Source organism: Penaeus chinensis, chromosome 31 (genome assembly GCF_019202785.1).
Source record: "Penaeus chinensis breed Huanghai No. 1 chromosome 31, ASM1920278v2, whole genome shotgun sequence".
Classification (NCBI taxonomy): Eukaryota; Metazoa; Arthropoda; class Malacostraca; order Decapoda; family Penaeidae; genus Penaeus; species Penaeus chinensis.
Window position 1 is genome coordinate 9891301 of NC_061849.1, and position 12500 is coordinate 9903800.

Consider the following 12500-nt stretch of genomic DNA (forward strand, 5'->3'; position numbering starts at 1 on the left):
GAGAGTAATGGCCACGCAAAGGAGACCAAACGTAAAGATTCTGTGTTAAACCTAAGGATAAGTCTGCATCATTCTAAGTTGTGTCTAACCTATCGATTAGTTGATTATTTACCAGATTAACACATTAATCGTAAGAGGTTATCAGTACATACAGAGACTATGATTATTTACTTCTGTTTACATTATAATTGCTTATGTTTCGTCCGCCTATGCATTACACTTGTAGTTTACGCCCGGAATCATATTCCAATTGAATGCCGGCTTGAGTTTATCTCATTTTGATGGACGATACGCGAGCAAGCTATGGTTTGTGTTGCTTTCTCCTTGCCGAATCCATCAGAATATGTGTGTAAAGGCTATATAGACACATGCCTTAAACATATGGTTTAGTAGGAGTAATGAAAGGGACGGTTGGCTTAACCTCTTATAATTCAGAAGCGTAAGCAACACAGATATTCACACGATACAAGTCTTGGTAAGGCTTAGTGCTTGGTCTGCCCGAAGGGCGGGAGCGGCTGGAGCCAGCCTGACCTGGCCGGCGGTCGGCAGGAACTCTCTGAAGGGACTCTCACTGACCTGGGTCATCCTGAGCCTTAAGTACTGGTGGGTGTGTGCACATGGGGGCGCCTGCGGTGGGCCTGCCACGTGGCAGCCCCGGCTGCGTGAAGCCACGCAAATACGTGCTTCTGTACGCCACGTGGAAGCTATTTATACATACTTATAATGTGTATATATATATATATATATATATATATATATATATATATACACACACACATACATACATATATATATATATATATATATATATATATATATATATATATATATCAGTCCCAGCATCCAACACCCAGCTTGTCATTAAAATTAACTACCGCAATATGAGACAACTCGTCCCTCTTCACATCTGGCACATGTATTTGTTTTAGCCATTAACCCTTCATGGTGGGTGAAGGGTTAATGAATTATTCACGGAAGAAAACAGACTGGGCGCTGTTAGGAATCATAGTGAAATTGCCGATAACAATTTTTCCTTACATTGGTTTTGCATTAACGAAAGAAGATAAATGAAATAAGAATTTCAATTTTTATTTTTACCTCTTATGAAGCACAACCGCTGTGGATAGAAAATAAAAGGCCACACACTTTAAAGCAACAATTTAAAATGACAATATCTACTATTCATAGCAAAGATGGGTTTTTCAAATTGTGAGTTTTGAATGGAAATAAAGATAAATATAATCGCTATTCGAACATCTCTAGGATGGCCATAACGCACTTGTAAGTAGCTAGTGCTTATCTTCTAGAGAATAATAATGCTATCTATATTCCCCAAGTAATACTTCTGACCGGCACAGGTAAGACAATTTGCTAGTTTATAACGTCATCTATTGGCAACCAAATAAATAAATTATCAAGAGAATTCCATCGTAATCACTAATTTCTGTCGGTCATGCTGGCGGTTTGTTTCCTATTGTGACGTCATAAACTGTAACAAGCTTCCTCTGGAGGTAGTTTGAAAATGTTTTGTTACGAAACCAAACTTAAATATCTGACCAAGAAGTTCCGTCAAAAACAAGAGCAAGATTTTTTCAAGAGCATGAACAAGATTTTTCGAGAAATCTTGAAACATCTTGCCTTTAAAAATGTGCCTCATGTCTGCGCGTTTGAGTATTTCATGTTGATGTACTCTAAGTATATTGCTCCTGGAATCGTTTTGAAGTGACTGCGGCCTTCGTTTTTCATTTAAATGTACGATGGGCATAAAGAAAAGGTACATATGCGAAGCTGGGCTTAGGGTGCCAGTGCCGATTCGAGCACAGAGCCAGTATGTGCTGATTCGACCGAGTTTACATCTTCCCCGCCTAGATGCCCAAACACAACAGTAATCTGTACATAACATGTACAATTTTTTGTGCTTAAACGCGAAAAATATTTATAGTATCTCAGGAGATTATACGATAATCTTATTTTCTCTCCCTGGAATTCTATTCAATGGGACTGCGAACTAAAGAATCGACCTTGCCATCCGATAGAGCGTAATTTTGTAAGAAACTTTTCTTCTAAATATATATATATATATATATATATATATATTTAAAAAACTAGACACGATGTAAAACCTTTCCAAGCGCTTCATTATAGTAATCTCCCAGCGGCGAGAGAAAATGACGCGAAATCGAGGAAGCGACGAAATAAACGGACGGAATTGTAGCGGATAACGTAATCGAGGGAAATCAAATGAGCCACTGGGCATTGTACATGACTGTGACGTGACGATAGACACTAGCGACCGGTTTTTTAGAGCCAAGAAAATGTGTACTAGATAATCACATGACAAAAGTCAGTTGAAAGCCAGATCAGTTCATGACTCGGCTATGCACAAGGTGCTGGGAAAACTGTTTCGCCTTTCATATGCAAAATAGGATGACAATGACGAAAAAGCGGCGGACAGTGGTCGCAATTCCTGCCAACATTGCCGACGAGAAATTTGACTCAGGCTGACCATTCCGGACTTGGTCATGGTAAGAAATTATCGATACGAGATCCAGACATTTGCCCAGACTCTAGAACATACGAATTTGAAGGGGAAGGGAGATGGGAGGGGGTGACTTAAAGAGATAAAAGAAGGGGAAAAGGAAACCAAGGGGACTGAAAGAAGTGACAGGGATGGGAAATGGGAACGGGAGAGGAGGCTCAGAGAAAATGGGGGATGGAAGAGGGAGGTTTGGGGATAAGGGAGAGGAGGTGATGAGAGAGTTTAAGGAGGAAGAAACAGGGAGGCGAAAGACAGAGAAAGGAGTACCTCTTATTTTTTTTGTTTTTTTGTTTTCTTGTTAGTGTGTGGAATTTCCACACGGGTGCCACTAAGCATTACATCGATATCTTTGATCTCACAGATGCATTAATTATTTTTAAAAGGTAAAAAATAGTAACTAGTATAACTGAGAATTCGATCACAGCTCTTTTCACAAAATAATGGCAAGGTGAGTGGTTTTATTATTATTATTACTATTATTGTTATCATTATGATTATTATTATTATGATTATTATATATAAAGGCAGATAGATAAATATACATACATACATGAATATATGTATATAAATGTGCACATTATCATGTGATACATATATATATATATATATATATATATATATATATATATATATATATATATATATATATATATATGACATACATACACACGTACGCACGCGCGCACGCACACACGCACACACACACACACACACACACACACACACACACATCTTCTTTCTTTCTTTGTGTCTTTCGGTAAATTTGGAAATTTGGAAACTGTGTTTCTGATGGTTCTCGTTCCGTAACAAAGAAGCACAGCAACGATAATTAGCCAAGGGGACATGATAGGTGTCAGGGAAATTGGGGTAAAAGCGTATGATCGAAGTAAAACTTGCACCAATTTAGTCATTGCAATGCAGATTCATAGTAATTGAATCTGCAATTCTTCGCCATTGCTGTTGTCGGGAATGGTGACCACTATCCACCGGTGTTTTTCGTTACTGCAGTAATATTTTGCATGTTCAATGCGAAGCCGTTTCCTAAGCACCCTAGAGAATGCTTAGCCATGATGGAACTGCTTTGAATATTAACTGACTTCCCTTGGGTCCAGCTTCTATTGTAACGTGATTATAAATTACGTCTTATTGCCTCTACTAGACCAGCCGCTAGTGTCTATCGGCACGCCACGGTCATGTGTATTTCTTATTGGCTTTTGATTTCCTTGCCACGCGCCATGGAAGAGTACGTATCATGGAGCGCCTGGATTTTTTTTACATCCTCTTTACGACCCTTAGTAATAATTTGCGAAGAAAATGATGTAGAAGTAAAGTCAGATTCTTCCGTTTCGATAATACTTTTTTTGTTGCTATATCTATATATATTACGATACATTTAAATTTATATGTGTATACATTATGATAGAATATATACATATATATGCACACTGTATATGATGTGTATATATATAATTGACAGGTAGTCATATTCGTTTTCTCCCTAACCCTCTCGCTTTTCTCTCTAGATAGATCTGTCCAACTGGAAAACCTCTGGCCCGGGTATAAATACCGTGTTCGGGTGTTGGTCGTAACCGAACACGGCTTCCTTGATGGTTCCACGAACCAGCGTGTCCAGACTGCCGACTTCATTACAAATTGCTCAGGTATAGTTAAATAAAGTTCCTCTCACTTTTCGAATCTGTAATAACTGCCCCCTAACCTATTCACAAAGTGTAATATACCCAGGTTGATTTATTTTTCGTAATTCATGTTGCTGCTTATAATGTCTTATTACTATACTTTATCTTCAAGATCCCAGCATCACAGAGGTTGAGAAAATGGAAGTTACTAATTCCTCTATCTCCCTGAGTTGGGTAAGCATCACTTTCAATTATTACTCCAAATTTTTGGCGTGAAAAGAAAGTGGCTGGGATAATGCTTCATATATGGTTATTTACAAGAATGGCAAGAAGTGTTAATTTTAGTGTAACGAATGGCAAGCAGTAGTGGCACTTCTAAGAATAAGAATGCATGAACACTAGTTAACAGAATATTATCTTTGCGATGTATACTGTCACATCTTTTCAGTTACTGGTTCCTCTCTCCTCTTTCTGTGCTTCCCATCTCTTATCCAAAAGCACATTACTTCAGTTACTGACGGCTCTCCGTTTCCTTTGCTCTTCCTCCCGAAAAGTCACTGGATATCCAAGTACATCCTCGCTGTGAAGTGACGTATGTTCTCGAGTTCGGGAAGAAGTCAGGAGGATCCAAAATACAAAGAACAACCAACTCGACTTCCTTCACTTTCGCTGACTTGGATCCGGACACTGAATACGAACTCGTAATCGGACTCTACAGTGGCATCGCGAGACAACCAAAGTTTATAGAAAAACTATGGCCTTTCAGGACATTAATTAGCCGTGAGTGTTAGACCCTTCTTATATTTTAATGCCGTGTTCCGGCTGCTGGACATTGATCCTGTAGAATGTAGGGTCAGTTATGGTCAAAGGATAAATCATAGGACATATGAGTGAGTTGATAACCAAGAATTTACGTGAAACATGAACTGTTAACCAGCCCACTGGTACGTAAGGGGATTTATTTGGAACCCAGCTGGGAAGTTTATATTGATAAGATGTTCATCTTTATTTCAACATTTTAGAACCGTTTACACTGAGCCCAAAAATATAGATAAATGTAAACAAAACTCATGCTCGGTAATTATAGCTCCAGGAACTGCGTATGAGAAAGAGCGGTAGAAAAAAAAACTGTAAAAAAGTATACCTTAACAAACTGTTTGCTCGTGAATGCGACCCAGAACTTATTTTGAGCTGGCACCACAAGCATTCAAATACCTATTGCTGGGTGTATACGAAAAAGCAAAAGCAGTGGGCCAGACTGTTACGATGTCAACAAACTCATTATACTAAGCTGTATAAATCGTACTGCCCAGATGCTCTTATGTATATATAGAATATCTCATTTGTTGTATTTTGTTTAGATCAATAATTGTCTCATAGTTCACACTGTGAATTCCATTTTACTTTAGGATTTATTTTAGGATACTACGTTTTAATGTTATTTTTTATATACATAGGAAAATGTACCGAGGAAATTTTTTTGATCCGTAAAACACTAAATTCCAGCCCCGCTAGCGCCTATACTGTCGTTGGAGATAACAGCAATCCGAGAAATAAAAGTCAAGTGGGAACTTCCTCGGCAGTCGAGTCATGTTGACATTTACGATGTTAGCCACCAGGTATGTTTATACATTTTGCGTCCTTAGGATGCTTTTAAATATCTTACGGAGTGACAGACTGTTACAAGGCAACGATGAGGTCATATTCTGTTGCTATTTTCCTCTGTAGTCTTCTGGGGCACTCATTGACGAACCGTTGCATTTCAGCTTCTCAAGTATGAAGCCTGCAAGAGCCACATCCCCCACCCTGCAACCAAAGCCCCTCATACAGCCACTGAGATCTATCTCAGGGACCTAGAGAGCTATGCCACCTATGAAGTCTGTGTTGTGGCGAGGAATGTTGATGGTTCAGGCCCTGCAGCTTGTTCCTCTGAAACTACACTGCCAACAGGTAGCGTTTGAAAGCAATGTAGCATTTTATCTTGCTGAATTCCATGCTCGTATACTACTGAACTGACAGATACACATTATTGTAGTATTAGATATTATTACTGTTACTGCCAATATTGTCGATATTTATATTAGCACCTATTAGCATAGTACTGTACATTTATTTGGTCGATAAGAGGTACTGGCTTTAATTCATCTTATTTCCTAGATTTCCAGCCAATGATTCCCTCTTAGTTTTATGCAGAAAGATTATTTTTTAAAAATCGGTCTAGACTATACAGAGAAGATATCAAAGAATTTCTTAATCACTGGTAAATCATAATTAGTCTGCTCTTTAAAATTACTTAAGTCTCATTAAAGTCGGTCATATAGTAACAGACATTGCCTCGCCAAGCTGCACTTTGCGGAAACATTTCCTTGTTTATTGCCGTTCCTGTACCTTCTGCGGCACCGGCAATGTACTTTACTGAGTCACTGTAGTAACAGAATGCAAGAATGGTGCCATTGTTTCAATGTATGTAAAATGCGCGAACAAAACAGTAAATCGACCCGGAGTTCACTCTGAACTGCCGTAAATCCATGCTGATTACTACAGATTTGCAGACTTTATCATTATTACTATTGTTTTTGAATAAGCTTCATCGTCTTCCTCTCATTCTTTGTGATATATATAAATATATATATATATACATATATATACATATATATATATATATGTATGTGTGTATGGGTGTGTGTGCACGCATATATATATATATATATATATATATATATATATATATATATGTATATATATGTATACACACACACACACACACACACACACACACACACACACACACACACACACACACACACACACACACATATATATATATATATATATATATATATATTCGTGTATATATATATTCGTATATATATGTATATATATATATATATATATATATATATATATATATATATGCACACACACACAGGCCTATATATATATATATATATATATATATATATATGTGTGTGTGTGTGTGTGTGTGTGTGTGTGAGTGTGTGTGTGTGTGTGTGTGTGTGTGTGTGTGTGTGTGTGTGTGTTGTGTGTGTGTGTGTGTGAGTGCGTGTGTGTGTGTGTGTGTGTGTGTATGTGTGTGTGTGTGTGTGTGTGTGTGTGTGTGTGTGTGTGTGTGTGTGTATGTGTGTGTGTGTGTGTGTGTGTGTGTGTGTGTGTGTGTGAGTGTGTGTGTGTGTGTGTGTGTGTGTGTGTGTGTGTGTGTGTGTGTGAGTGTGTGTGTGTGTGTGTGTGTGTGTGTATGTGTGTGTGTGTGTGTGTGTGTGTGTGTGTGTGTGTGTGTGTGTGTGTGTGTGTATGTGTGTGTGTGTGTGTGTGTGTGAGTGTGTGTGTGTGTGTGTGTGTGTGTGTGTGTGTGTGTGTGTGTGTGTGTGTGTGTGTGAGTGTGTGTGTGTGTGTGTGTGTGTGTGAGTGTGTGTGTGTGTGTGTGTGTGTGTGTGTGTGTGTGTGTGTGTGTGTGTGTGTGCACCTGTGATAAGCCTATCAGAAGGATATCGAATGCGATTACTCCTTTTACTTTCAATTATTACTTTGCTCTTCTATTCCCACTCAGTCCTGACTTTCGTTTCGTTTCCGCAGCTCCTGAAATACAACTTCGATATCCATGCCGATATCAAGATACCGGATACCTCAGCTGTCAATTAGTCGGCACGTGTGAACAGTACAACGGACCCAACGCACGAGCAGAGTTAATCATCGAAACTTTCCTGGAATGTGCGAACAAGTCCCTGAAAGAGGAATACAGTAAAAAATTAGCCAGCCATTACATAACTTTTTCCTTAAATAAAATTGAGTTGCTAAAAGGGGCGACCTACAGTGCTACTGTTGCTTTCAAGAATGACGCCGGCACTGGGCTAGAATCGACAACTTCATTCCAGACTTACCCAGCAAGTAAGTTATCTGCGGTGTGGTTTGGTTATATCAGCGCTTCAGACATTGAGTCCATTGATTTATCCCGAAAAATGGATAAATAAATGAGCAAATATATATGATAAAAAAGAGATGGAGATAGAGGGAAGATGCACTTGAGATTTGGACTTTCATCATCTATCAACGCCTCTCACTGCAGCTCCTCCAGCTTCACTTGTGGCCAGGGGAAAACTTTCACGTTTTGAAGCACTTACTAAAACTCTGCACTATGATGAGCTGTTTTGTTACGTTCAATGGGCAATGATGGCAATGCATATATGAATCAGAAAGACTAGTAGTATTTAATGTAATTATAAAATATTTATCCAAAGAGACAGCTATATTAAAACGGCTAAATTAAAAAGGAGATTGCAGACTATAGTATAAAAGCTTTTCATCATGTTACTATAGTATTGGTGTATATCCGTTTAAAATGACTGCATCCTTATGAATTACCACTTATTTATGTTCCATGTATAATCCTACGTTAACACCTTCACCAGAGGCTCCCCGGGTGAAGGATCTGGTGGGAGCAGCCGTGTCTCCCCGCGAGGTCAGGTTGATGTGGAATGACCCGTGCCCGCCAAAGGGGAAGATCACCAGCTTTGTGTACAAATTACATTCAATTTGGAAGTATAGAAATGCCGAACCTTGTACGTCTCTACCTAAGTTTGATCGATGTATCGAAATTGAAAACTTGATGGTCAACACAAATTATACTTTTGAGGTATGTGTACAATTTGATGTGCTGTTTCTATAGCCACCCCATTTTCAGGAATCTATATCTATTTACAATTTTCTCTTTATTTTACTGATTTTTTCTACACCATTACATTCCATTTTGACTTCTGATGTTACAAATCATCAGATAATATGATACACACGCTTACAATGTAATCAAGATACAGTTATAACAATGCTTGCTATGCATTATATTCGACATCTGTTATCATGTTTATGCATTCATCTCTGTCATACTCATGTTTAAAAATGACTCCACAACTAAAACAGCGCCCCTCGAGTCCTGTCGTAAAAGAGGCCTCGTGACGGCGAAAATGATGGCAAATATTTGTTAGTAAATATATATATTTGCTATTTGTATGGGTTATTAAAGTTTAATATAGATTGCTAATGCTGTCCAAACAATCGTTTCATATTGCTGACAGTGCTGTGATCTGCAAGTTTGTTAATTGAACACGATAGTTTTTAAAGAATTTATAATACTGTTCCAGCACTGTTTCTGCCATTAGATATATTACAAGAAATGTGCTACTTATAAAAGCACATAGGATATGTATATTGTCTATATATAAATTATATATAGACAATATATAATCTATATATGTATTATATAAATATTGTTATCAGATAGTCTGAAACAGTCTACCAAGTCTCAACCTAATTTACATAAGATGTTCTGTAACACTGTGTTGTACACTTACACATTTATGTAAATAAGGCATATTGTAAAAACTGTAAGATGTATTACATATATGATGTATTTATCACATATTTGTCTTCATCATACTTTAATAGATTAAATAAGGTACCATATCAAGCAAAATTTATATTCTCGCACTCTCTCCCTCTCTCAATCAAAATATTTATATATATATATATATATCTACGTTAACTTACTCATTTGTTATTTTCATTCACTATTCTTATGTAGCTTTTAGTATTAATGATGAAATCAAAAGTAACAAAACTTATTGAGAGAGGAATGAAACGTTAGAGCGACATTGCAAGATACGAGTTTCAGTGTGAGGGCCGAGAGAATGGCGCACCCGTTTTCTTTCGCACCACGACGGCCGGGCGCACCCGTTTTCTTTCGCTCCACGACGGCCGGTCGGACCCGTTTTCTTTCGCACCACGACGGCCGGGCGCACCCGTTTTCTTTCGCTCCACGACGGCCGGTCGGACCCGTTTTCTTTCGCACCACGACGGCCGGGCGCACCCGTTTTCTTTCGCACCACGACGGCCCGTCGGACCCGTTTTCTTTCGCACCACGACGGCCCGTCGGACCCGTTTTCTTTCGCTCCACGACGGCCGGTCGCACCCGTTTTCTTTCGCTCCACGACGTACCGGTCGCACCCGTTTTCTTTCGCTCCACGACGGCCGGGCGCACCCGATTTCTTTCGCACCACGACGGCCGGTCGCACCCGTTTTCTTTCGCACCACGACGGCCGGTCGGACCCGTTTTCTTTCGCTCCACGACGGCCGGGCGCACCTTTTTTCTTTCGCTCCACGACGGCCGGTCGGACCCGTTTTCTTTCGCTCCACGACGGCCGGTCGCACCCGTTTTCTTTCGCTTCTCGACGGCCGGTCGCACCCGTTTTCTTTCGCTCTACGACGGCCGGTCGCACCCGTTTTCTTTCGCTTCTCGACGGCCGGTCGCACCCGTTTTCTTTCGCTCTACGACGGCCGGTCGCACCCGATTTCTTTCGCTCCACGACGGCCGGTCGCATCCGATTTCTTTCGCTCCACGACGGCCGGTCGCACCCGATTTCTTTCGCTCCACGACGGCCGGTCGCATCCGATTTCTTTCGTTCCACGACGGCCGGTCGGACCCGTTTTCTTTCGCTCCACGACGGCCGGTCGGACCCGTTTTCTTTCGCTCCACGGCGGCCGGGCGCACCCGTTTTCTTTCGCACCACGACGGTCGGTTGCACCCGTTTTCTTTCGCTTCTCGACGGCCGGTCGCACCCGTTTTCTTTCGCTTCTCGACGGCCGGTCGCACCAGTTTTCTTTCGCTTCTCGACGGCCGGTCGCACCCGTTTTCTTTCGCTTCTCGACGGCCGGTCGCATCAGTTTTCTTTCGCTTCTCGACGGCCGGTATTCAGACCTGTATATAGAGGATCTTTAAAAGACACGACCGAATGCCTAAAACACGCGCATGATAAATCACTCCTAAACTATCCAACTAAAACTTCAGGAGATGAAGACTGATATATGCACATGAAGTAAAAGAGACAGATGGTACACTAAGGGTGAAACTGCAGAATGGCATATGGAAAGGTAGGATCCAAAGTATAAGACATTGTTTCCGGCTTCATCGGATGTCGTATATAACTGTTCGAACTCCTGATAGTGGATTCGTCAAACTGAATATGCTTATTGATGTAAAACTAGTTTTGAAAAAAAAAGTGCAATAGTGCTGCGGTAACATTATATTTTACTCTTTATTCTAAAATTGATAAAAGGATTAAGAATGGCTGTTTAAGGCAATTTCAAAAGGTGAAAAGAAAAACAACAACATATAGGTCGCATATTGGATACTTTTTTTCTAGACTTTTTGTTGCAAATTGCAGGATAGCTAAATTTACAATTTATGGAAATGTAAAATAAATGATATCTTAAATTATATGTATTGCTTTGTTATATATATATATATATATATGTATACAAATTTACATATACAAGTTGTTAAGAGCATTTCAGACTCTTTTGTTTCATATCAAGTTCTACTAAAGTTCTCATTTGGTTGTTGAAATTCACTTCCGTGTCAATCATTTCATTGTAAAGTAGTAATTCGAGAGATAGGCACATACATAAAGATTCACCATAGCGCTCTAACAGTATAAAAGGAAGAGTTAGTGCAAGGTAGAAAAAAATCAAGGATTTACTAGCGATAGTCATTATAATTATAAAATAGAATTTATATTTGACATACCTATATTCTAGGATACCTAACTTAAGTGTAAATGCATGACATATTGTAAAGGACAGGCCTTTTTTTTTTTACAGAAAATTCAGTCTTTATCTAAATTATTTGTTTTATTCTTACTAGTTTATCATGTTTTACGTAGTCTCATAATGATTTATGATAATATTATCTACTTAGTAATTACAAAATTGTTATGTGACGGTTATGTGAACAATGTCTCAGATCAATTGTCCAACAGTACGTTTATTAAATGTTATGCCAATCAAACCCTCATCTACAGCATGAGCCTCGATATATCTACGTTAATGCACTCGATTTCATGATTGTAGTGCAAGTGCAGTTATCGATGTTTATATTATAGACGAAAGCGGATATTTACTTAATATTTAATAGACGCTAGTGGTCTGAGAACACCTCATATATACTTATGTGACTTGACTTCATATTTTTGTAGTCTGACGCTCTTTAAAAATCACTAAATTTAATGGAAATATTTTTATAGTACTGTCATCATCAGTAAAAAAAATAATTCTCTATACTTGCATTTGGAAAAAAAAAGTTTGCAACAAGCAGTCAGTAAATACATCATCATTGTCGCCACCAATGTGGTCGCTTACACAAAGCAGTACCGTGCTGAGAGATATTAAATGAAAGCATTTACCGCCGCCGATGTTAAAAATCTATGAACTCGCGTCCCTGCTTCAGTCAGCTTTTGATATACTCGGCTGTACCC

General features: G+C 39.1%; 1 protein-coding gene across 3 annotated transcripts in view; it reads left to right on the forward strand.

Moving 5' to 3' along the window:
• The window catches only part of LOC125041850, a 46391-nt gene that overhangs the window by 18288 nt on the left and 15603 nt on the right, over positions 1-12500 (forward strand). For all 3 annotated transcript variants that reach the window (XM_047637193.1, XM_047637194.1, XM_047637195.1), the window contains exons 15-21: positions 4063-4200; positions 4349-4410; positions 4731-4956; positions 5683-5795; positions 5943-6126; positions 7771-8082; positions 8604-8827. In XM_047637193.1, the coding sequence (XP_047493149.1) occupies positions 4063-4200; positions 4349-4410; positions 4731-4956; positions 5683-5795; positions 5943-6126; positions 7771-8082; positions 8604-8827 (1259 nt within the window). The remainder of the gene's footprint in view (positions 1-4062; positions 4201-4348; positions 4411-4730; positions 4957-5682; positions 5796-5942; positions 6127-7770; positions 8083-8603; positions 8828-12500) is intronic.